This window comes from Hyaena hyaena, unplaced genomic scaffold (genome assembly GCF_003009895.1).
Source record: "Hyaena hyaena isolate Hyena2069 unplaced genomic scaffold, ASM300989v1 scaffold_70, whole genome shotgun sequence".
NCBI classification, from domain to species: domain Eukaryota; kingdom Metazoa; phylum Chordata; class Mammalia; order Carnivora; family Hyaenidae; genus Hyaena; species Hyaena hyaena.
Genome location: NW_024080701.1, coordinates 3,122,432 through 3,149,379, shown reverse-complemented (window position 1 = coordinate 3,149,379; position 26,948 = coordinate 3,122,432). Strand labels below are relative to the sequence as shown.

The 26,948-nt window shown below is 38.6% G+C and overlaps 1 protein-coding gene across 1 annotated transcript in view; it reads right to left on the bottom strand.

The window, feature by feature from the left end:
- STARD9 (StAR related lipid transfer domain containing 9) overlaps nt 1–26,948 on the bottom strand; it is a 125,928-nt gene that overhangs the window by 46,776 nt on the left and 52,204 nt on the right. Inside the window, exons 4-10 of the mRNA XM_039232845.1 lie at nt 25,826–25,942; nt 21,859–21,891; nt 21,708–21,769; nt 19,631–19,743; nt 10,850–10,919; nt 9,169–9,241; nt 790–857 (exon numbers count right to left, since the gene is read on the bottom strand). Of these exons, the coding sequence (XP_039088776.1) occupies nt 790–857; nt 9,169–9,241; nt 10,850–10,919; nt 19,631–19,743; nt 21,708–21,769; nt 21,859–21,891; nt 25,826–25,942 (536 nt within the window). The remainder of the gene's footprint in view (nt 1–789; nt 858–9,168; nt 9,242–10,849; nt 10,920–19,630; nt 19,744–21,707; nt 21,770–21,858; nt 21,892–25,825; nt 25,943–26,948) is intronic.

Genomic DNA, 26,948 nt, shown 5'->3' with positions numbered 1-26,948 from the left:
AGTCAATGGAAAATATTGAAGAGTCACACTTCCGGGTGCCTGATACAGTTTCCTCCTGACAGCATTTCATTTTTTTCTCCCCAAATGCCAGAAATGCAGCTGACAGAGACAACACTTCATTTTTCAGGGAATGATGTACCATAGTAATAATTTAACAGTCTTAAAATAAGAAAATTTGCTTTATCTCCTCTCATACTTTTGTGTGTGACCCCATTATCCCTAAGACTTTCTTCTCTCTGGATATACATGTGACTACAATCCATGCTTTCTTCTAATACTTAGAAAGTCATATCTTCTCTTCTATACCACAGTATTTTTAAACACTTGCTGTCTTTTTTTTCCAGTAATGCATAGGCTGCATGAAATCAATATTAAGTCAAAGAAAAAAGTGTACTCACCCGGTTACTCCCGAAGCAGTGGTTTTTTATCTTAACAATACACTGGAATCACCTGGGCAGCTTCAAAAACTTCTGATGTCTGCACTGTCTCTGACCCCACTAATAATGCTATTTATTTGATTAGAGGTGAAACCCAGGCACTGAGAATTTTTTAAAGCCCCAAGTGATGTCAATAGGCATCTAAGATTTAGAACCCTTGACACTGGAGATTTTTCAGCCCCTGGAAAACTATAATTTCTTAAGATAGCATTCAACAATGCTTCTTTTGTAATTTTCTCAGGATGACTAAAATGTGGAAAAGGATGGAACAAGTTTATTCCCTGTAAGAACAAGGTCTGGGCAAGAACAAGTTCAAGGAATTAATTCCCTTTGGCTCTGAAATCCTAATTACCTGCCTGCTAGGTCCACAAGATTGATCTTGCTAGCAATTTCAGACGGGAGGTTGTTCTCCAGGATTGCCTAAGGGAGAAAGCACATTTAAAGTTTGTCATTTGGAAAAGTGTAGTAATTCTCCCTTGGACAGCCTCCCTAAACAAGGTGATATTCTGGATTTTTAGCCAAATCACTCAAGAAATATGTATATGAATATGCTCTGAACCAGATGAGAGCTCTGATAAGTCAGTAAGCCCTGGGTCCTTACTTCATTGAAATTAGAGGACAAAATTTTTTTTAAGTTTAAAAAATTTTTTTTAAAAAGGGGGCGCCTGGGTGGCTCAGTCAGTTGAGTGTCTGACTTTAGCTCAGGTCATGATATCACAGCTTGTGGGTTTGAGCCCTGCGTTGGGGCTCTGTGATGATAGCTTAAAGCCTGGAGCCTGCTTCGGATTCCCTGTCTTCCTTGCTCTCTGCCCTTCCCCCACTTGCATTCTGTGTGTGTCTCTCTCCCAGAAATAAACATTTAAAAATTTTTTTAAAAAGAAAAGAAAATAGAGCAGGACTTCCACAGTGGGCAAATCGCCACCAAGTCCTCTGAGCACAATTTTCAGAGGTACCAGAAATTTTAGTTCAATTTAGCAGGCAAATGCTCAACTCCCCTCCTAGGGGCTGACTCTCATCAGTAGAGATCCACAGCAGGTGTGCAGCCCTTAACTGGAGTCACAGCATATTAACTTACTAGGGCAAGCACTCTACCTATGTTCTCTATTCAGGGGCATCTAGCCCTCAAGAGCAAAACTATCTTTCCTTTTTTTTTTTTAATTAAGTGTAGGGTTTTGTTGTTGTTATATTTTAATGTTGTGCATCCATCACCAAAATCCAGGAGGGTTTTTTTTTTAGGGGGGTGCAGATGGGGGTTCTTGTTTTTCATTTTAGAGAGAGAGCGAGTGTGTAAGCAGGGGAGAAGGGCAGAGGGGGAGAGAATCTTTCTGCTCAGCATAGAGCCCGCAAGGCTCGATTCCATAGCCCTGGGATCATGACCTGAGCAGAAATCAAGAGTCAGACACTCAACTGACTGAGGCACCCAGGTGCCCCAAAATCCAGTTTTAAAACATTTTCAGTAACTCCCTAAGTTCCCCCAAGTCAGTACACAATTCCCATCCCTATCCCCAGGCAACCACTCAACTTTCTACATATAAATTTATCTTCTCAGGGGCGCCTGGGTGGCTCAGTGGGTTAAGCGTCTGACTTCAGCTCCAGTCATGATCTCATGGTTTGTGAGTTTGAGTCCCGCATCAGGCTCTGTGCTGACAGCTCAGAGCCTGGAACCTGCTTCAGATTCTGTGTCTCCTTTTCTCTCTGTCCTTCTCCTCTCATACTCTGCCTTTCTCTCTCAAAAATAAACATTTAAAAAATTCTTTTTTAAAAAATTTAAATTTGTATTCTCCGTATACTTCATACAAATGGAATTATACAATGTCTGGCTTTTTTCACTGTGCATAACTATTTTGAGATTCATCCATGTTGAGGTATGTATCAAGAATTCATTCCTTTTTATTGATGAGTAGTATTCCATTGTATGAATATACTAGGTTTATCTCTTTACCTCTTCATTGACACTTGAGTTGTTTCCAGCTTTGAGCAATTACAAATAGAGGTGCTATGAATATTTGAGAACAAGTCTTTGTACAAACATACCATTTCTTTTCTCTTGGGAACAACAGCTAGGCATGGAATGGCTGGATCATATGGTAGATATATGTTTAAATTGTTAAATTATTTTCCAAAGTTGTACCATTTTATATTCCAAGTGGTAATATAGCAGATGAGAACTTAAGCTCCTACATCTTAGGCCATGATTTAGTATAATCACTCTTAAATTTAGGTATTTTAGGGTTGCCTGGGTGGCTTAGTCAGTTAGGCATCCGACTTGGGCTCAGGTAATGATCTCTCATGATCTCCCAGTTCATGAGTTCAGGCTCCCCAGTGGGCTATGTGGAGCCTGGAGCCTGGTTCAGATTCTATTTCTCCCCCTCCCTCTGCCCCTCCCCAGCTCGCACTCTTGTCTCTATCTCTCTCAAATATAAATAAACATTAAAAAATAAATAAATTTAGGTATTTTAAAAGGTGGATAGTGGTATCTTACTTGATTTTAAATTGCATCCCCTTAATGATTAGTGATGTCTGCATCTTTTCAAGGACTTGATTATCATCTGCATATTTTCTTTAGTGAAGTGTTGGCTTAAAATTTTTGCCCACTGTTGTAAGCTGTTTTCTTATTATAGTGAGTTTAGATAGTTCTATAAATATATTTTGGATACAAGTCCTTTATCAGATATGTTTTACAAATACATTTTCCCTATCTGTGGCTTTTTTTATTCTTTAGTAATGTCTTTCAAAGAGTTTTAAATTTTGACCAACTGCAAATTTCAATTTGTTCTTTTGTTCAATTTACCGAAAAACCCTTTGCCTAATCCAGTATCACAAAGGTTTTCCAAGTTATCTTCAAATTTAATGGTTTCAGGCTTTACATTTATGACTATGGTCTAGTTGGAGTTACTTTTTGAATAAAGTGCAAGGTATGGGTTAAAGTTGTTTTATTCTGGTTTTGGTGTGGGTGTTGTTTGGTTTGGTTTGGTTTTGTAGGGTTTGTTTTTTTTTTTAACATATGGCTATTCAACTGTCCCACCACCATTTGTTGAAAAGATTATACATTCTCCTATGAATTGTCTTTGCAAGCTTGTGAAAAGTTAGTTGCCTGTGCATAGGTTTATTTTGAACTCCCTTCTGTTCCATGGATCTATTTGTCTATCTTAATGTTAATGCCAGACTATCTTGGCCTTTTCTTTTTACCTTAAAAATAATTTTATTATGGGAAATTCTAAACATATAGGACAGTAGAAAAACCGTATAGTGAGCCCCCAGGTACCTGTCAACTCATGGCCAGGCTCACATGCTTATACACCCACTTATTTCACCAACCACATTATTTTGAAGTCAATTCATTACTACAATTTCAACTGTAAATATTACAGTATGCATCTCCAGAAGACCCTTAAAAGACACAACCACAGTACCATCATTATATCTAGAACATTATCAACAATTCCTCAGAACATCAAATATCTAGCCATTGTTCAAATTTCCTATTCAATTTTTTTAAAGTTTCTTTGAATCAGAATCCAACTAAAGTCCTACATATTATGATTAGGTGATGTATCATTTTCGTGAGGTAGTTAGCTTTAAATTTGAATGTACTATCATTTATTTTTTCCAGTTTTATTGAGATATAATTGACATACATTGCATAAATTTAAGATGTATAACCTAATGATTTGATATATGTTTATATTGCAAAATGATTACCATAAGCTTTGTCATCCACCACTTCACACAATTACAATTTTTTTGTCCTTGTGATGTGAACTTTTAGGGTCTCTTAGCAACTTTCAAATATACAATCTATCACTGCTAAGTCTAGTCATCAAGTTGTACTTTATATCCCCAGAACTTACTTATCTTACAACTGCATACTTTAGCTTTATGCAGTATATGGTTTATCCTGGAGAATGGTCTATGTGCACTTGAAAATGTATTCTAGAGACACCTGGCTGGCTCTGTCAGTGGAGCACCTGACTCTTGTTCTCAGGGTTGGGAGTTCAAGCCCCACTTTGGGTGTGGAGGGAAGAGAAGGGGAGGGGAGGGGAAGGGAGGAAAAGAGAAAGGAAAAGAAGGAAAGGGAAAGGGAAAGGAGAGGGAAAGGAAAGGGAAAGGAAGAAAATGTATTCTGTAGGGGTGTGTGGGTGGCTCAGTCAGTTGAGCGTCTGGCTTCGGCTCAGGTCATGACCTTGCGGCTCGTGGGTTCCAGCCCCGCATCGGGTTCTGTGTGTAATGTGTCAACAAAACATTTAAAAACATTTTTAAAAAATGTATTCTGTAGATGTTAAGTGTTCTTTAAATGTTAGGTCACATTGGTTGACACTGTTGCCCCAATCTTCTATATCCTTGCTGATTCCTGTCTGGTTGTTCTACCAATTACTAAAAGTGGAGTACTGAAATCTCAAACTACTGCGACTGAACTATTTCTCCTATATCTTCTTACAATTTGGAGCTCTACTGTTGGGAGCACATACATTCATAATCGTTACATCTTTTTGATGTACAGACCTTTTATCATTATGAAACGCCCCTCTTTGTCTATAGCATGTGTCTTAAAATTTATTTTTTGCCAGACATTAACACAGTACTATAAGTCTCTTATGGCTATTATTTACATGGTGTATATTTTTCTATCCCTTTACTTTAAACATATTTGTATCTTTGGATCTAAGGACTGTTTCTTGTAGATAGCATATAGTTGAGTTTTGCATTTATCCAATCTGACAATGTGTACTCTCATCCAATCACACTTAATGTAATTATTAATGTGTTCAGAACTATTTCTATTCCTTTTCTATTTATTTTCCAGATGTCTCATGTATTTTTTACACCTCTGTTCTTCCTTCATTGACTTTTCTGTGTTAGTTATTTTTAGTGCACCATTTTAATGTCTGATTTTTGAATTATATTTTTTAGCTACTTTCTTAAGTGATTCTACAGATTACAACATGCATCACAACTTATCACAATCAACTTCAAAACAATATTAACTTAATTCCTATAGAATAAAGAAGCTTTGCTCCCACAGATCTCCTTTTTCTTCCTATTCCTTTGTCCTATTAGTGTCAGTATGTATGACAATGTATGTGATGTATAGTAATACAGCATTATAATTATCATTTTGTACAATCCTCTTTTCAATAACATTAGGAGAAAAGAAAGAATATATTTATGTAGCTTTTTATATTAACTTACATATTTCATATTCTCAGCACTTTTGATTTCTTCTTGTAGACTTAAGTTACTGATATTACTTTCAGCATGAAACATTTCATTTGGTTTTCTTGTAGGCCAGGCTTGCTAGCAATAATTTCTATTCTTTTTCTTCTCTTTTTTACCTAGGAATGGTCTTATTTCATCTTAATTTTGGGAAGTTAGTTTTGCTGCATAGAGAATTCTTGGTTGACAGTTTTATTTCCTTTCAATACTCTCTTTTCTGGGGTCCAGTATTTCTGGTGAGAAGTTGCCCATTAATCATGTAATTGTTCTCTTATATATCATGAGTTCTTTTTCTCTAGCTGCATTCAAGATTTGCTTTTTGTCTTTCAATTTTGACTATGATATGTCTAGGTATGAATCTTTTTATATTTATTTTACTTGGAGATTTTAAAATACTTCTATCTGGAGGACTCTAGATGCTGGCGAGGATGTAGAGAAACGGGCACCCTCCTACACCGTTGGTGGGAATGTAAACTGGTACAGCCCCTCTGGAAAACAGTGTGGAGGCTCCTCAGGAAACTAACAATAGAACTCCCCTATGACCCAGCAATAGCACTGCTAGGAATTTACCCAAGGGATATAGGAGTGCTGATGTATAGGAGCACATGTACCCCAATGTTCAAAACAGCACTCTCTACTATAGCCAAATCATGGAAAGAGCCTAAGTGTCCATCAACTGACAAATGGATCAAGAAGATGTGGTTTATCTATACCATGGAATACTACATGGCAATGAGAAATAATGAAATCTGGCCATGTGTAGCAACTTGGATGGATCTTGAGGGTGTTATGCTGAGCGAAATAAGTCAGGCAGAGAAGGACAAATATCATATGTTTGCACGTATAGGAGGATTAGGAGGAACTTAACGGAGGAACAAGGGGGAGAAGAAGGGGGGAAAAGGGGGAAAGGGAGAGAGGCAAACCATGAGAGACTCTTGAATGCTGACAAAAACTGAGGACTGATGGGTGTGGGGGGAAGGGAGGGTGATGGGCATGGAGGAGGGCACTTGTGGGAATGAGCACTGGGTGTTATATGGAAACCAACTTGACAATAACTTATTTGTAAAAAAAAAAAAAGGTGAAATAAAAGATTAATTTATAATAAAAAATATAAAATAAAATACTTCTATCTGTACATTAATGATTTTGGAATTTTTTGGCCACTATTTTTCAAAATTTTCTTAGGCTTATTTTCTCTTCTCTCTTTCTGAGATCTCCATTACACTTATGTTAACACATTTGCTGTGGTCCAACACGTCTGTGAGGCTCTGTCCTTTAATCTTTTTAGTATCTTTTCTTCAAAATTTTTTATTTGTATTTGTCTATATTCAAGCTCATTAATTCTTCTGCCATCTCATATCTACTCAAGTCCCACAACTGAATTTTTGTTTCGGTTGTTGTACAGTTCAATTCTGGGACTCCATTTTATACAATATTTCTAGGATTTTATTGCAATTCTCTACAGTCATTATCATCGTTAAACAATTTAGTATCTGGAGCACTTAGAATCAGTTTCTAGTGACTGTTACTGTTTGGTTTTTTTTCCTCTCATGGCCATGGGTTGTAGTTTCTTACTTGCTTTTGCAGGTCTAATAATTTTTGGTTGAATACTAGACATTTTAAATAACATACTGTAACAACTCTGAATTTTGATATTTTTTCCCCTTGAGAGTGGTAGTGGTTGTTGGTTGGTTTCTCTGGTAACTTGCCTAGGCTAAAAATCTCTAAAATCTGCCTCCCCAGCAATATGTAGCCAAAGAAGTCTCTGTTCACTTTTTTCCTTTAGTTGTTTTTACCTCTAAGCTTGGCCTTTTGGGGGACACCCTGTGTCTGCATAGCTAAGTGTTTAGCCAAAGACAGGTCAGAAATTGTAATCAAACATCTGAGCCAATAAAATATCTATTCTCTGTTAATAGATCTATGTGTGGGCTGGGAAATGCATTAAAAGTTCAGTTTTAGGTTTAAGTTCTGTTCAATACAGGATATGTGAAGATTTTATCAAGACTGCTACAGCTGCATCATCTTCCAGAACGTCCTTTTAAGTCCCCAGATAATCTGCCAGTTCATTTCTTGCCTGAAAAAGATTCACAATCTCAGGCTAAGGGAGCCTCTGATCTCCTTGTTCCTTGCCACCAGGAGCACCACTCTAACTGAAAATGGTCCAGATTATGTGACCTCCTCTAGCAGTGGTAGCAACAAAGGTGCTGGCCTTCATGGCCTTCCATTCCCTGATCGAATACCTCACCGACAGAGACAGGTAAGGATAGGAACAGCCCAAGGCAATACACCACAGGTTTGCACTATTCTTACCTACAACTTGGTAGTTTTCTTAAATAAGTGTGTGGCTTATTATATGGCTCTGTTTTTAAAACGGAAAAGGGGCGCCTGGGTGGCTCAGTCAGTTAAGCATCTGGCTTCAGCTCAGGCCATGATCTCACAGTTCGTGAGCTCGAGCCCCGCATTGGGCTCTGTGCTGACAGCCAGCTCAGAGCCTAGAGCCTGTTTCAGATGCTGTGTCTCCCTCTCTCTGACCCTCCCCTGCTCACGCTTTCTCCCTCTCAAAAAAAAAAAATTTTTTTTTTAAATAAAGTGGAGAAATAGTTATTTTGATAGTTTTGTCCAGGTTTATAGTTGCTTTTGAGGGACAGGATTTGTCGATCTCTTTACTCCATCATAATAGAAATAAATCTACTTTTTCATTTTAATGCTTATTTTTATTTCAGTCTTGCTCCTTGTTTTATTTTTTTTAATGTTTACTTATTTATTTTGAGAGGGAGAAAGTGCATACGAGAGAGAGAGTTGGGGAGCAGCAGAGAGAGAGAGGGAGAGAGAATCCCAGACAGGCTCCGCACTGCCAGTGTAGAGCCCAACATGGGGCTCGATCCCATGAACCATGGGATCATGACCTGAGCCAAAATCATGAGCTGGACGCTCAACCGACTGAACCACCCATGTGTCCCTTGCTTGTTTTAAATGCCCATTTTGATCACATCGATATAAAAGTGCTTTGAAATGTTAAAAGGAATATATAAGTTGAAGATATTTTGATTAGTTTTTATGAAACAGCCTCCACCCTTTCTGGTGTAGAGCTTAGTAGATTGTACGTACGTCCTCCTTATAACATTAGATCACAGTAAAGGACCTATGAATGGAAAGGTAAGAAGAAAGGAAGAGAAATAAGAAAAGACAAGAAAGCTGTCAAAATGGACAGATACCATATGTTTGCACATATAGGTGGATTAGGAGGAAGTTAATGGAGGACCATGGAGGAGGAGAAGAGGAAAAATAGTTGAGGAGAGGGAGGGAGACAAACCATGAGAGACTCTTGAATGCTGAGAACAAACTGAGGGCTGATGGAGGAGAGGGAGAGGGGAGAAGGGGGTGATAGGTGTGGAGGAGGGCACTTGTTGGGATGAGCACTGGGTGTTATATGGAAACCAACTTGACAATAAACTATTTAAGGAAAAAAAAGGGACTACAAAAGGAAGAAATCTAAGCAAATAAAGGGGTAACCAACCTGTGTATAGTAGATAGTGAAGATGGCATGGGATCTGCTGCTGGCTTCATGAACATGAGTGGCTGCTGTGATTCTGTGTACATAAAGGAAGACAATTAGGATAAGTATTATTTATGCACGGTAGATCCTTAAGAATCTATGGGGGAACACAAGAAGTGTTAGTGCTGATGTTCACAGGTGAGAATCATAAAACATCCATATTTAGTCCAGTTTAGTTAGGAGAGTGGTCCAAAGATGGCAAAAGCAGCATTCTAGGTGCAGATATCTGAGAATAAAAGGCAATGTAGCTTCATATTAAACCACATTAGGACATTGTGTAAGCAACAGAAGCAAAAATCAGAGTTGAAAATGGGAATACTAGAATGTCATCAACCTGGAAGAATATCCCCCAAATAGACTCATTTAAAAAAGACAGGTGGAAATAGAGAGCTTGCTAGAGAAGCCTCAAAGTAAAATGTGATTAAATGCTACATATTGATCTTGTAGTGTCAGAAAGGGATTTGAAATGAGATCCTGAATTATATCTAAGTCATATTTAAACCACGTGGAATTCATAACTTCCTTTAGAAATTCATTGAAATATTAATCCTTAATGTCAGAAGAATCTTCCCTTCATCTAAATCTAAGCCAATCATGTTTCAGTTTAACACCATTTCACTCACTTCTGTTCTCAGAGGAGCTGGAAAATAGAAGAAGGGTCAAACTCCAAAGGCAGGTCTCATGATTCAAGGATAAAGAGGAAAAGGTGAAGCCTGACACTTAAAGATCAAGGAACACAGGGCATCCTGCAGACCAGAGGCAAGTGCCTCCAGGATAGTTCCATGAAACCCAAGGAATAGAATGTTAAATTTAAAGTTCTTCTTTTGGGGTATCTGGGTTGCTCAGTCAGCTGAACGTCCAACTTCAGCTCAAGTCATGATCTCAAGGTTTGTGAGTTCAAGCTCCATATCAGGCTTTCAGCTGTCAGTGCAGAGCCTGCTTCAGATCCTCTGTCTTCCTCTCTCTGCCCCTCCCCTACTTGCACTCTTTCAAAAATGAATAAAATATTTAAAAATAAAGTTATTCTTTTATGGTCAATTAACTTGGACATGCTATTAATAAGGTAAATAGAAGACTAAATCCCAACATTTTTTTCCCAGATAAAAATGTCTGTTCTTTCAGGCATATACTAGTAACAGTCTGGGCATTTCCTAGTAACTAGCAACATGGAATGTTATCAAAATTTACAACAACTTTTAGGAGAGTCTACAGCACTTATTCATAGCAAATTTAAATGAGTCTTTTTTTTAGGTACCCATTACAAGTATGCCAAACTAGAAGAAAAATGGTTTTCTGAAATATTTTAAACTATATTTGTTCTTATCTCTATCGAGCCTACTGAAAGGACAATGCAGGCAAGAATCTTTGGTCAAAACAGCAAAATTGTATATTACAAGACAAAGCACAGAGTAACTTTGGGCTTACTACCTGGTATTATTATATCCATAACAAACTCCAGGTTCTCCATTAGTGAGAAATGCATGAAATCTTAGCTACTACCCCTTACCCTGGGTACATTATGTTCTGAGAAAGGTCCCCTGATTGTGAATGTGGGAAGCTACAGAGAGAAGTATAATCATATACTCCAAACGGAGATGAGAACACAGGAAAGAATAAGGACAGCAACAAATAAACCTGTTACCTGTTTGCTATTCCCTCCTCCAAGAGTTGAATTACTTGCTTATAGTTGGTAACTACATGTTGAGATAAACCTATCAGATTTGTGAGGGAGAAAAAAAGAAAGTAAATAAAATATTTGGTTTAATTTTTCCCTGTATGTCATTAACTTTATCCTATTTTATATAATTTGATAGACGAGAATGAGAGACCTTGACTGAATTCATTAAGGTTATAAAAAATCAACAAATATTTATTGGAAGCCTACTGTCAGGCATTATGATAGGCTCTGTAAACACAGGTCTCTGCACTCACAGAGAATGTAGTCTAGAATCCATACAGTGGTTCTGTTAACAACAACAAGAACAACACCAATTCCTTAAAATGTAGCTATATAGAGTATAAGGAAAGTTCTTACATTCCCTCAATTTGCCCTCACAACATTTCTGAGGTAAACAGATGCTATGGGCCCCACAAGATGGAAGACTCAATTTGGCATGTACAACATCCAGCACACATGTCCCTACTCAAACAGCTTACAGTCCTAAGAAGTGAGACTATACAAGATTGTACGGCCAAATGCCATAGGAGAAGAGATAATAAATGCTCAGGCAATCAGAGGAGTGGCCAGGGCAGGCTCCATAATGGAAGTGAGACCTGAATTTAGTCACTGTAGAATCGGAAGGCTTTAGATAGATAAAGAGGAGCTTAAGAATATGAAAGCAAATCTTCATGGGTTGTTACTGACCAAATCTAAAAGTGCCTTCACAATTGAACTAGAGATTCAGGAACAAAGTAACTTCGCTGGCCATTGCTGAATACAACTAGGCTAAAAATTAGCAAAAAAAAAAAAAAAAAAAAAAATTAGCAAAGCAATTTCAACAACTGGATTTCTTTATACTAAGAAATTATTGTTAAAGCCAAAATGAGATATCACCTCACACCTGTCAGAATGGCTAAAATCAAGAACACAAGAAACAACAAGGGTTGACAAGGATGTGGAGAAGAAGGAACCCTCGTGCACTGTTGGTAATAATGTAAACTGGTGTGGCCACTGTGGAAAACAGTATGGAGGTTCCTCAAAAAATTAAAAACAGAACTACCATATGGTCCAATAATTCCACTATTTACTAAAAAAATACAAAAATTCTTTTTTTTTTTTTTTTTACTTTTTTAATGTTTCTTTATTTTGAGAAAGAGAGAGAGAGAGTATGAGCGAGGGAGGGGCGAGAGAGAGAGGGAGACACAGAGTCCGAAGCAGGCTCCAGGCCCTGAACGTCAGCACAGAGCCCAACATAGGGCTCAAAATTACCAACTGTGAGATCATGACCCAAGTCAAAGTTGGACATTCAACTGACTGAGCCACCCAGGGGCTCCAAGAATACAAAAATTCTAATTTGAAAAGATATATGCACTTCTGTTTATTGCAGCATTATTTACAATAGCCAAAATATGGAAGCAGTCCAGTGTCCATTGACAGATGAATGGAAAGAGAAATTGTAGTATAAGGGTGCCTGGGTGACTCAGTTGGTTGAGTGTCCTACACTTGATTTCAGCTCAGGTCATGATCCTGGGGTCAAGGGGTTAAGCCCAAAGTTGAGCTCCACACTGAGCACAGAACCTACTTGGGATTCTCTCTCTTCCTCCCTCTGCTTGTTCTCTCTCTCTCTCTCTCAAAACACAAAACAAAACAAAAAACAAACCAAATAAAAATTGTGAGAGAGATATATATTATATATATATTATTATATATATAATACACACACACACACACACACACACACACACACAATAGAATATTACTCAGCCATAAAAAAGAATGAAATCTTGAGGTGCCTGGGTGGTTCAGTTGGTTGAGCATCTCACTTCAGCTCAGGTCACAATCTCACAGTTCATGAGTTTGAGTCCCATATCCGGTTCTGTGCTAACAGCTCAGAGCTCGGAGCCTGTTTCAGATTCTGCGTCTCCCTCTCTCCCTGACCCTCCCCTGCTCATGTTCTCTCTCTCTCTTTCAAAAATAAATAAACATTAAAAACAAATTTTAAGAATGAAATTTTGCCATTTACAACAACACAGATGAAGCTAAAAAGTATAATGCTCAGTGAAATAAGTCTGAAAGATAAATACCATATGATTTCACTCATATGTGGTTTAGAAACAAAACAAATGAACAAAGGGGGAAAAAACAGAAGAAAACAAAAAACAGACTCTTAAACTATAAAGAACAAACTGATAGTTATCAGACGGGAGGTGGTTAGGGAGATTAGGGAGATAGGTGAAATAGGTGACGGGGATTACATAGGTGATGAACACTGGGTGATGTATGGAATTGTTGGATCACTATATAGTACACCTGAAACTAATATAACACTGTATGTTAACTATGCTAGATATAAACTAAAATTAAAAAAATAAATAAAAGGGGCACGTAGGTGGCTCAGTTGGTTAAGCCTCCGACTTTGGCTCAGGTCATGATCTCACAGTTCATGAGTTTAAGCCCTGCATCAGGCTCCATGCTGACAGCTCAGATCCTGGAGCCTGCTTCAGGGTCTGTGTCTCCCTCTCTCTCTACCCCTTGCCCGCTCACACTCTGACTCTCTAAAATAAACATTTTAAAAATTATTAATAAATAAGTAATTAAAATTTTTAAATGAAATAAAATAATAAATTAAAAAGAAATTTTTATTATTTAGATGTTATATTTCTGTGGTTATGTTTTTTTTTTAAATCTTTATCTTTTAGGGCTATACGCTAAAATATTATAGATGAATTGATGTGACATCTATAATTTGCCTTAAAACAATACAGAATGAGGAAAAGTAGATAGGTAATATAAGTAGACCAAAACTGGCCAGGCGTTAATGATTACTGTAACTGGGTCTTGAATACATAGGGGTTAATTACATTAGCCTATTTTTGTATATATTCAACATTCTCTATAATAAAAAGAGTTTTAAAAATGTGGTAATGGCAAATGACATTTGACATTTGGAAAATGACATAACACAAACCAATCCTTCCAGGACAGACTATTAGAAAAATCTGGACAATTAACATTAAAGACCTAAGTTTTAAGGCACAGACGGATACCCAGATAGTGAAAATTTTCTGGGCCATATACTGGGCAAAGATGAAAGCCCAGAGAAAAGAGGCCAGCATTTGGGGACACTTTTCCTCTGAAGTCATTTGCCAAATCTTGAGGGGATATGGCTCAGAGCAGTTCCCCTGACAACCTCACAGGTCTAGGGAAGACAGACTGCAGTCCAGAGCCCACCCACTATAGAACCCCACTTGAGCCGGAACCCCAAAGGGCTAAAACACAGGAATAAAAGAGTTAGAAGTAAACAGCCTTTGAAGGGTTTGCAGCGCAGCTTTGAACATTCTTAAATCTTAAATTGGACTGAGGTGATTCTGGATCACTAGCATATGTAGAAACCTGGCACAAATAAAGGTAAGTCTTCTGCACAGATAGATACCAATGTCCTACACCTTCAAATTATTTCTATTTTAACAAAATCAGCAAACATCATCTGCCACAAAATTATAACAAACCAAAAATCCAAGTAGATCTGGCAATAAATAAATGAAAACCAGCAAAAATAATAGGCAATATAAATGCAAGAAAAATTCAGACACTGAGGTTATGGTAACTTTAAAGTAACTCTGCTTACTATTTTCAAGAACTAAAATACAAGATTATAAAACTTCAAAGAAAACTGGAAACTATACTGAAAGGATCAAATGGAATTTGGGAAATAAAAAGTACTACAGTGAAAATAACAATTCAATATTTAAGTTTACTAGCAGGTTAGATACAGCTGGAAAAAAACAGTGAATAGAAACATGTTCAGAATCATATACCCAAATAAAGCACAGATATAGACAAGAGGGTAAGAATCACAGCACAGAAATTAGTCTAACATACCTGTAAGTGGAGTTACAAAGGAAAGGAGGGGGGAAAAAGCAATTATTAGAACACATAATGACTAAAAAATATCCACAACTGATATTAAACTACAGACTCAAGAAGCCCACCATGTGCAGAAGGTGGACACCCACATGAGAGGGGACAGCAATGGCAAGGAGACTGATTACATGTAGGAAAGTAGATCAAAGAAATCTCTCCCGTTAGATAAAGAAATTACAAATATGAAAAGGGAGAAATCCAGAATGAACTCTGCTGTGTTGGACTACAATTAGAGGTACTGGTGTGAACACAGATTACTTAGCTCTCTACACTCAGAGGGACATCTAGACATACATAGCACCCAGACCTAGCTTCTAAATATTATTCTCCAATAAAAAGGAACAGGACTCCTAGGAGAAATGGCTGATTCTAAGACTGAGGCACAGAAAGTAGATGAGCCTGGAATATCTCTGTGCTAGAAAACAAGGAGGTGCCCAAAGAACAACAGTGATGTGTCAAAATGTCACAGAAGTGTACTCAGGGGATTCCTGAGTGCACTGAGCATCAAAATAAAAAAAAAATCACAGGAACAGAAGATAACCCATTGAATAAAATAGGAAATCATGAATCTAAACTGAAATAAATAAATTGAAAGTTAGATGAAAATGGATTATGTACATGATTTCACAGTACTGCCCCACAAATACTTGTTGATCACAAAAGGAAAATAGCAATTTCAGAGTGAAGAAGGCGGGCAGATATCACCTTAAATATCACGAGTAATGGGACAAATTAAAATTGTACACCATTTGATCGTTGTCAAAGTTCATGAAAGTTAAAGAGAGACCAAGGAAACTTTCCAGACTAAAGAGTCCCAGAGAGACAATCTAACCCGTGATTCTCAAATAGGCAATTATCAGGACAGTTAGGGAAACTTAAGTGGGTTCTAATGATTAGGTGGTAGTAACATGCTGAAGTTAATCTCCTGATTTCGGTGGTTGTGTTGTGAGTATACAGGAGAACATTCCTATTTGGAGGAATGGAGTGAAAAAACTCTAAAAATAATCAGGGGAGATGGGTCATTAGGCTGGCAATTCACTGTCAAAAGGTTCAAGAAAAAAAGTTCTTTATATTGTATTTGCAACTTTTTCAAAAGTTTAATTTGTTTCAAAGTTAAAAACAAAAACTCTTAAGAGTGCCTGGGTGGCCCAGCAGGTTAAGCATCTGACTCTTGGTTTCCGCTCAGTCATGGTGTCATGGTTAGTGAGGTCAAGTCCCACACTGCTCTGTTCTGGCAGCTTGGGATTTTCGTTCTCTCTGTCTCTGTCTCTGTCTCTCTCTCTGCCTCTCTCCTGCTGGTGCTCTCTCAAAAAAAAAAAAAAAAAAAAAAATTAAAAGCAAAAAAACAAAAAACTCTTAAGAAATCTTTTAGAGAAAAAAAGAATTCCCTTAACCTGCTATGGCAATGTTTCTCAAAGCTGATCCAAAGACTGGGGCCAGTTCTCAAGCTGTTACTGGTATGTAATGGGATAGAAACAGAAATTGAGGGTTTTAAAAACTTTTATAACAATAAGACAAGAGATTTTATATTTTTGGAATTTGTAAAAAGAATGAGCTTATAATCAAGATGCCTTCTTCATTTTTCTAGAAATTTATCTTTTTTTCTAAGATTTTATTTTATTTATTTATTTTTTTTTTAATTTATTTCTAGGAGAGAGAGAGAGAGACAGCGTGAGCAGGGGAGGGTCAGAGAGAGAGGGAGTCACAGACTGAAACAGGCTCCAGGCTCTGAGCTGGCAGTCAGCACAGAGCCCGATGCGGGGCTCGAACCCACGAACTGCGAGATCATGACCCAAGCAAAAGTCGGACGCTTAACCGACTAAGCCACCCAGGCGCCCCTAAGATTTTATTTTTAAGTAATGTCTACATACAAGGTGGGGCTCAAACTCACAGCCCCAAGATCAACAGTTACATGCTCCTCCGACTGAGCCAACCAAGCACCCCTAATTCATCTTTATTTTACCAAAGTGTTGATTTGCCATAGATTGGAAAACTTTTTTAAAAACCTGGTCCTATATTTTTGTTATAGTTTTATAAGTGTGTGATAAAGAATATTTATTAAAAACAAACACTACTGCAAATATCATACTTATTGGTAAAATGTTGAAGCTTCCCCCTGGAAACAAGACTAAATACTGCTAGCACTTTAATATTGATATGGTGCCAGAGGTCCTGGTAAGTGCATAAAGGCAAAGAGAAAAAAGTTTTAAGAATTAAAAATTTTTTAAAAAATTAAAAAGAAAAAAAATAAACATGTAGATTGAACACCCAGAATACACACATAAAAATTTTTTTTTCGGAAACCCAATTACCTACTTCCAACACCTTCTGCTTTGTACCTTATCCCTTTATATTAAGATAAAGGTCAAAGCTGTACTAGCTTCAGCAGCACATATGCTAAGATAAAGGCCAAGGCAAAAACAGAACACTGTCTTCTTCTCAGTTAGATAATGATTCAGACCCTATAACCACTAGCCTCTCATGTGTGCTTCGGGCAGGCCTTTGTACATTTCAGATTTCAACTTAATCTGTCCTCTAATTAATAAACCTTTTTAATGGAAGGTAATAGGCTAGCCCCTTCCTTTCCTTTGATTTGGGCAACTCTCAAGTTCCATCTCACAATTCTGAACTAGAAGTGTAAGTTCTTATATTTTCATATTCCCTGTGGTACCCTAAAAAGTATAGGCATGTATGGGGCGCCTGGGTGGCTTAGTCGGTTAAGCGTCCAACTTTCACTTAGGTCATGATCTCGCGGTTCGTGGGTTCGAGCCCCGCGTCGGGCTCTGTGCTGACTGCCAGCTCAGAGCCTGGAGCCTGTTTCAGTCTGTGACTCCCTCTCTCTCTGACCCTCCCCTGCTCACGCTGTCTCTCTCTCTCTCTTCTAGAAATAAATAAAACATTAAAAAAAAAATTAAAAAAAAAAAGTACAGGCATGTAGTCAGTACTCGATAAACTCCTGGAGAACTGGTTTCAAAACAGAAACCACTTTCCACTTTGGAATCACATTCACAGAATGTATGAGCCCAAAGACAGAGGTACCCAGACACATACAGAGGCAGGCAGGCAGATAATATAAATGAATGAATGAAGAAAGCAAACGTTTGAAAAAACTAAAGGTAAAAAGTTTGCTGTAATGCCCTCAGAGAGCAGTAATGGGAATAGTAATAGTTCAGAGTGACTATTCAGTCTTAGATTCCAAGGCTGGTTCTCTAATATTTAAGGTCAAGGCTCCTTCATTGAGAAATGGGAGGAATGTTGACCTTTATTTGTCATGATGTGAGAAAATCCAGATCAATTTTAAGAAACATGTAACCCAAAGGATCTAAAAGACTTTTCGCTGGGCTGGAATTATTTCCTACCAACCATCCTCCCCACCCCCTGAGGGTTTACTCCATGAAGGTATTCCGAAGAGCCCTGGGATTTCAGTCCAGTTCTTCTCACTGGGTGTATGACCCAAGGTGAATGACCTTGCATAAGTTCCTTCCTTCTCCAGGTTTCAGATGCAATGCCAATCAAAGAATATACGATCACAGGCCTCCCTGATGTACAGGATTCTGCCCCACTTATCTCCTCCTATTCTAGGCAACGTTCCCAGTTCCAACCGTGCCCCAACCAGCTGTGATTTGGGAATATCCCCTAGCTTCTTGCAGCTTCATTTTAGCTTCTGTGCAATGAAGACACCCAGACTGTGTCTGAGGTCTCCCCACACCACACACACACACACACACACACACACACACACACACACTAAAATAAAATACAAAGGTGAGAAATTGTGACACTACTCCATCAACTCCTGGTCTTCCTTCAAAGTGCTTTACACGGAAATATATATCCATAGAGTTTTACGGAGTAAACTACACTGGCTCTCAGCAAAGCAAATGGTATTTTTGTTGTTTCCAGGCTGCTGTTTATGATGGAACTTTTGGGAAAAGACATGGGTAGCAGAATCAGTGACTGGCACACCTCCCCTGGCCATACCCTGGTCAAAGAAGAGACCAACTCTTATCTCTGATGTAACTCTCTTTTGTCAGGATTTAAATTAGCGTATCTCTGAGGGAATAGGAGCATAGATTTGAGTGTTATTTTAAGTGGCCTGAAAGGGTAAAAACTTCCTCCACAAAACAACACTACTGTTTCTACTTAATAGACCTAGCCTAATGGAAAAAGACAGACGGTATCAGACACCAAACATTAGCGCTCAATGAGGAAGCAGCACTGACCTGTCCTGTGTGTGACATTTCCTCATCTCCCTATCACCACCATTGGAAGAGAAAGTGCCCTGAAAGGAGACTGGCTGATGTGGGAGTCAGTTCAGGCCCTGCTGGACCTGGCACCACAGCCCCAACCTTATACCATGCCACTTTCCCTCTCATCCACCATGCTTTAAACACACTGGTCTCCTTGCAATCACCCAACCCTTCTCCCAGGGGCTCTCGTTCATGCTGCTCCTTCTACCTGATCACTCTTCCCCCTGCTACACTGTTCTTCACATGACTGGCTTCTGAATCTCCTCACAGAAGTGTTTCCGGACCACGCTATGCAGATGGACTGCCTACACTGCCCAATGCTCTTTTCCATTACGACATCTATTTACCTTTTTATTAGCTTTTAGCACTACTTATAATTGTTTGCTTTTTGCCTCACCCCTACCAGACTGTAAGTCTGCCTGTGAGGGCAGGACTGTCTTTTCTGACTATTGTTATACATCCAGCATCTAGTACAGTAGGTAGCACATAGTAAGTATTCATTATATATTTATTAAACCAATCAGTGATCATGAGAAAAGCTTCCTAGAATTCAGTTTGGTCTCAGACCTCTAGAAACACAGTGGCTCACCTTGTACATAGGGCCCCATCTCTGGGTGCTCTCTGACCCGCAGACTGTAGGACTTTTTTTGATCAGATTGTTTGAGCAGATCCCGCACTCGTTCATTATAGATTTCCAGGAAACTAGAGACATATGGAACAAGGCACATAATGAGATTTTGAAAAATGGGGACATCTTTTCAAAATTACTTTGTGAAAAAAGGCAACATATTAGATTGGGGGAAAATGTAGGGAAAACACTAAGACAAGAATCAGAAGGTTTTAATTCTTGATTTAATTCTACCTCTAACACTCTGAGACCTTGATCATGCCAGGGATTCTTGTCAAGTCTCTTTCTACATGTGCACAATGTGTTGCTAGTGTTAGCTGTCATCACTTGACAGTTTTAGGTTTACAAAGTCAGTGCTGATTCAAATTTAGCCTTCAAGAGGCTATTTCAGCATGGTTTTAGAATGCTGTCACCTGCCTGTATCTTGATCAGGCCACCATACTGCAGAGTCTACAGGCTTCTTTCTTTTTTTGTTTTAAATTTTTTAATGTTTTATTTTTTGAGAGAGAAATAGAGATAGCGTGAGCAGGGGAGAGTCAGAGAGAGAGAGAGAGAGAGAGATACATAATTGGAAGACAGGCTCCAGGCTCTGAACTGGCTGTGAGCACAGAGCCTGATGCGGGGCTCGAACCCACGAACCGCAATATCATGACCTGAGCTAAAGTCGGAAGCTTAGCTGACTGAGCCACCCAGGTGCCCCTACAGGCTTCTTTCTTAAGTGATTTTCAAACATGATCTTTGAGCTCTTATTGTTCTGTGATGACATCTCGAGAGCCACTGTTGAGCAATGAGGACAGCTAAATGAGAAATATTCCTGCCCCTACCCCTAATTTAAGTAGGACAATTCTCATTTCACCTGTTTTATACACTGTGATTCTGGTTAACATATGCTCTATCTTATAGCTATCTATTAGCATTTCATTCCTTTTCAAAATAATAACATAGCTGGGCATCTGGCTGGCTCAGCTGCTGGAGTATACTACTCTGGATCTTGGGGTTGTGAGATCGAGCCCCATGGTTGGATGTACAGATTATTTAAAATCTTCAAAATAATAACAACAAAATAGCTATAATTCTTAATTAAAATCAGCAAAGATTTTGTCAAGTAGGAAAACAAACTTCTCACAGAAAGGTCTTCCTCATCAGAACATAGATGTTTGCCTGTGAAGCCAGTGACTAGGAAAAAAAGGCTCTCGCTCAGAGCTGAACCCTATACACGTTCTTCTGATAAACTGTTTCGTCTTAACATTCCCAGATTTGGACACAGGAATCCCAGATGTCTCTCAGAATAGTGGTTCCCAGATTTCACATTTAATATATATGTACATGCTCACAGACACACATATACATGCCTACAAATTTTACTTTGCCAACTTAAAAAATCTGTAAATAATGTTCACTATCATTTAAATTTTAAAAAGAGCATTTATTCTTTTTGGGGTGATGAAAATATTCTGGAATTAGTAAGGATGACTGAACAACCTTGTAAATATTTTAAAAATCACTGCACTATACACTTTGGAAGCATGAATTTTATGGTATATGAATTACATCTCATGTTTCTTAAAAAGGACATTGAACACCAAAAAAACAGAATACAAAAAATTAGGGCCAATTGGTAACCTTGCACCAACATTCTTGCTACAGGCTGGTTAAAACTTCATATGGTAGTAGTCAGCACTGTCTTGGAACTAGAGCTTAGGAACTAATGATCCAAAGAACAACCTACTGGAGCTGGAAGAGAAATTCCAACAGCTGGTGTTAAACTCTAAGGAAAGTGAAGAAAAGGAAACCAGACAACTAGGGCAAGCTGGTCCACAGGAAACACCTGTTTGTTAAGACTGGGGACAGAAATTAAGTTTCCTGCAACCCAAAGATCTAAGTATGTTTCTCATGGCCCTATACTGCAAAATATTTCTGCTGTGGCTATTCTCCATTCCTCTGGATAACTCTTGAAGCAAATAGAGGACAGCGGACATGCTAGAATTTGGAGTGGAAATGGAAGTATCTTAGGCTCCAGGGCCTTACAGGTTCTTACCTTACTTTTATCCTACATGAGGAAGGCAGTGGGGCATAGTCTTCCTCCCTGATGAAGAGACCCTGCACAAACCAGAGGGTTGGAGTTTCACTGAAGGGAGAGTACAAAGGAGGTGTACTTTGAGAGGATCTAGTCAAAATAGAGTAAATACCTCACATATCCGTGGCGTCAACCCAACAGAGGCCTAGAGAAGAGAAGAAAGGAAAGCATTACTGCTCACTTACAGTGAAGCTCTCCTGCAACAACCAGGAACCAAGGTGGGCAGGGGGATGGGTACATGGGTTCCCTGTGCTAGCCTCTTCATTTTAGGGAGGTTCACTGAAGTATGTAGAAGACTCTATTTGCCTGTGCTCTCAGGAGACACTCATGGGAGGAATGTAACAGCTGAGAGGCAGATCACCATCTTAAGAAGGAAGAGTGGAGAAGCTAACAAACTAAAGAAGCTAAACAAACATCAGGTAGTACCTGCTTTCATGCAATAAAAACTACATCCTTCATGGATAAACCTATTTATCATGGTGGATCCTCCCAAAACACTTCTATCCCTACACACACAGAACTAGACTACATGGATATTTAAAATATACATTTAGGGGGTGCCTGGGTGGCTCAGTTGGTCGAGTGACAACTTTTACTCAGGTCATGATCTCACAATTCGTGAGTTCAAGCCCCACATTGGGCTCACTGCTTTCAGCACAGGGCCTGCTTTGAATCTTCTGTCTCCCTCTCTCTCTGCCCCTTCCCTGTTTAAGCTCTCTCAAAAATAAATAAACATTAAAATTTTTAAAAAATAAAATACACATGGGGAGGTTCTGGATGGCTCAATGGGTTAAGCATCTGATTCTTGATTTTGGCTCAGGTTGTGACCTCACAGTTCATGAGATCCAGTCCCACTGTGGGCTCTGCATTGACAGTGCTGAGCCTGATTGAAATTCTCTCCCTCTCTTTCTACCCCTCCTCCCATGCCCCCTCTCAAAATAAATGAATTAAAAAATAAAATAAAATAAAATAAACATTTAGGGAAAAGTAGCTTCTTTTTTCATCTTAGACCCACTATTAATTAACATGTACACAGGTTAAAGGTTTTATACCCATGGTTTAGTAGGCATTTTCTTCTTTTAATTTCAAATATATAAAATCACACTAAACACAGACATAGTAGCAATGAGCTGAGCCCAAGGCAGCAGGGGTAATGTTGTTTTTTTATGTTTATTTATTTTTTAGATTGTCTTTCTACTTTATTATTTTTAGCATAAAAATGTTAATTTTGAAAAAGTCCAATTTATCTGTTTTTTTTCCTTGCCACTTATGATTTTGCTGTAGTTTATTTTTTTTTTTAATGTTTTTTATTTATTTCTAGGAGAGAGAGAGAGAGAGACAGCATGAGCAGGGGAGGGTCAGAGAGAGAGGGAGTCACAGACTGAAACAGTCTCCAGGCTCTGAGCTGGCAGTCAGCACAGAGCCCGACGCGGGGCTCGAACCCACGAACCGCGAGACCATGACCCAAGCGAAAGTCGGACACTTAACCGACTAAGCCACTCAGGCGCCCCAGACGCGCTTTGATTTTGCTGTAGTTTATCTGGTCATCACCTAATTCAACATTCCAATGATCTACTCTTTTTCAAAAAAAACGGTAATTTTAACACTTAAATTTATATCTATGAACAATTTTGAATTATTTGTAGTTATGAGGTAGAGTTTCAGCATCTTTCATTTGCATGGGCATGTCTAGTTGTCCCAGCAACATTTTGTGAAAATACTATTCTTTGCCCATTGGATTGTCTTGGCATACTGTGGAAAGTTTAAGTCTTATTTCTTGACTTTTTAAATTTTCTTCCATTGATTTATAGGTCAGTCTTCATAAAAGGTCCATACAATATTGTTTAGTTTATCTTTCTAGTAAATGATGAAGTCAAGGAGTACATAACCTCCAAATCTGTTCTTTTTCAAAACTGTTTTGGATGTCCTGAGACCCTTTAATTTGCATATGCATTTTAAGATTAGCTTCCCAATTTCTGGAAAAAAATAGCTGGATCTCTGTTTTTCCTTTTAAAAAATTTTTTTTAATTTGCATCCAAATTACCATATACTGCAATAATGATTTCAATGATTTCAGTAGAATCCAGTGATTCATCTTCTACATAGAACACCCAGTGCTCATCCCAACAAGTGTCTTCTCTAATGCCCCTCACCCATTTAGCCCATCCCCCCTCCCACAACCCCTCCAGCAACCCTCTGTTTGTTCTCTATATTTAAGAGTCTCTTATGTTTTGTCACCCTCCCTGTTTTTATATTATTTTTGCTTCCCTTCCCTTATGTTCATCTGTTTTATATCTTAAATTCCACATGAGTGAAGTCATACGATATTTGTCTTTCTCTAATTTTGCTTACCATAATACCCTCTAGTGCCATCCATATTGTTGCAAATGGCAAGATTTCATTCTTTTTGATTGCTGAGGAATACTCCATTGTGCATGTGTGTGTGCGTGCGTGTGTGTGTTTGTATCACATCTTTATCCATTCATCTGTCAATGACATTTGGGCTCTTTCCATACTTTGACTATTGTCAATAGTGCTGCCATAGACACTGGGGTGCATGTGCCCCTCTGAAATAGCACACCTGTATCCTTTGGATAAATACTTAGTAGTGCAATTGCTGGGTCATAGGGTAGTTCTATTTTTAAATTTTGAGGAACCCCCATACTATTTTCCAGAGTTCCTACACCAATTTACATTCCCACCAGCAGTCCAAAAGGGTTCCTTTTTCTCCACATCCTCACCAACATCTGTTGTTGCAAATTGTTAATTTTAGCCATTCTGACTGGTGTGAAGTGGTATCTCATTGTGGTTTTAATCTGTATTTCTCTAATGATGAGTGATGTTGAGCATTTTTTCATGTGTCTGTTAGCCATCTGGATGTCTTCTTTGGAAAAGTGTCTATTCATGTCTTTTGCCCACTTCTTCACTGGATTATTTGTTTTATGGGTGTTGAGTTTGATGAATTCTTTATAGATTTTGGATACTAACCCTTTACCTGATAGGTCATTTGCAAATGTCTTCTCCTATTCCGTTGGTTGACTTTTAGTTTTGCTGATGTTTCCTTCACATTGCAGAAGCTTTTTATCTTGATGAGGTCACAGTAGTTCATTTTTGCTTTTGTTTCCCTTGCCTCCAGAGATGTGCTGAGTAAGAAGTTGCTGCCGCTGAGGTCGAAGAGGTTTTAGCTTGCTTTCTCCTCTAGGATTTTGATGGCTTTCTGTGTTATGTTTAGGTCTTTCATACATTTTGAGTTTATTTTTGTGTAGGGTGTGAGAAATAATATTTATTTTTCAGAGAGTGGATGCATGAGAGAGGGGAAGAGAGAGGGAGACAGAGAATCTGAAGCAGACTCCATGCTGAAGCAGACAAAGCCCAATTTGGGGCTCAAACTCACAATCTATGAGATCATAACCTCAGCCAAAGTCAGAAGCTCAACCGACTGAGCCACCCAGATGCCCCTAGGGGGTAATCTTTCAGAAGGAATAAGGTCCCAGACAATGTTCGTGTGTAGCGTTATTTGCTACCCGTCCCACTAGTTCAACTAACCAAAGGACTTCTAAACTTGAAACAAAGAGGATTGCTTAAGGACCTCTACCCTCCCAATTTTCCATGACAAAGTTCTCCTAATTCCCTCACACTTTCTGAAGTTCCATCCCAGTAGCTGGTTCTCCTGCTTCTCTCCAACACTCAGATTGAACACATAGCCCCATTTCTGCACAGCCCTAGGCAGCACTTAAGAGTCAGTCTGTGTCTGGTCCACTCCAAAGGTATTAAAAAGCTTCAAGCGATGAAATTGGAAATGATATGAGAAATTCAGGACTGACAAGGTCTACTTCATCAAAGGGAGTTGTAAAATTCTAAGGTTCTTCAGGATTTTAATAAGGAGGGGCTAATTATTCAAAGTTCACTGAGTGAGTGAGTCAAGTGCTGAGAAATCCATTCTTAATACAGAAGACAACCCATTAAATCTTGTTAAATTTGATTGTGAAATTCATATTCTATCCCTCAGTAGCAAGGACATGTGAGATTCAAGCTTGCTGTGGCAACAGAAAGAGACATATTCCAACACCAATACTCACTGGGGTCCCCAGCATGGTGTAAGTCTTCCCAGAACCTGTCTGTCCATAGGCAAAAAGGCATATGTTGTACCCTTTGGCGGCTCCAGACAGTACTTCAGTCCCCAAATCCTGGAACAGCTATAACAACGAAAGTAGAGAACATGTCACTATAGTCCTTCCCATAGGAGATTGAGAGACCATATCATTTTAAAATTTTCAATGTCCAACCTCGTGTCCAACATACAGTAAGCACGTAAGAACACATTTGAATGAATAAATTTTCCCCAGTAATCTTTTTCTGAAAGTGAATTCATTCTTGTAAAATTATAGGGAATTAATAGTCACGTGTGCTTGAAATACTTTATAATATTTTTAGATTAAAAATACCCAGGGGTGGGGTGACTGGGAGGCTCAGTCAGTTGTGTTCATCTTTGATTTTGTCTCAGGTCATGATCTCATGGCTCGGAAGTTTGATCCTTGCATCGGGCTCCACGTGGATGGTGCAGAGCCTACTTGGAATTGCCTGCCTCCCTCTCTATCAAAATAAATAAATAAACTTGGGGCGCCTGGGTGGCTTAGTCGGTTAAGCGTCTGACTTTCGCTTAGGTCATGATCTCGCGGTTCGTGGGTTCAAGCCCCGCGTCGGGCTCTGTGCTGACTGCCAGCTCAGAGCCTGGAGCCTGTTTCTGTCTGTGACTCCCTCTCTCTCTGACCCTCCCCTGCTCACGCTGTCTCTCTCTTGCTCTCCTAGAAATAAATAAAATATTAAAAAAAAAAAGTTTAAATAAATAAACAAACAAACAAACTTAAAAAAATAACCCAGGAGTGCCAGGTTGGCTCAGTGGGAAGAGAGAGTGACTCTTAATCTCAGGGTTCTAAGTTCAATCCCATATTGGGTGTAGGGATAACTTAAATAAATAAAACCTTAAAAGAAATTTTAAAAAATAATCCAGAGTAGTGATATACGGAATTATTCAATCACTATACTGCACACCTGAAACTAACATAATACTGTATGTTAACTAACTGGAATGAAAATTAAAACTTTAAAAAAAAAAATCCCAGAATTGTACTTACACTTCTTAACACATAGAAAGGTTGGGGTAAGGTTGATACTATTTGTGGATCTATTGACCCATCCTCT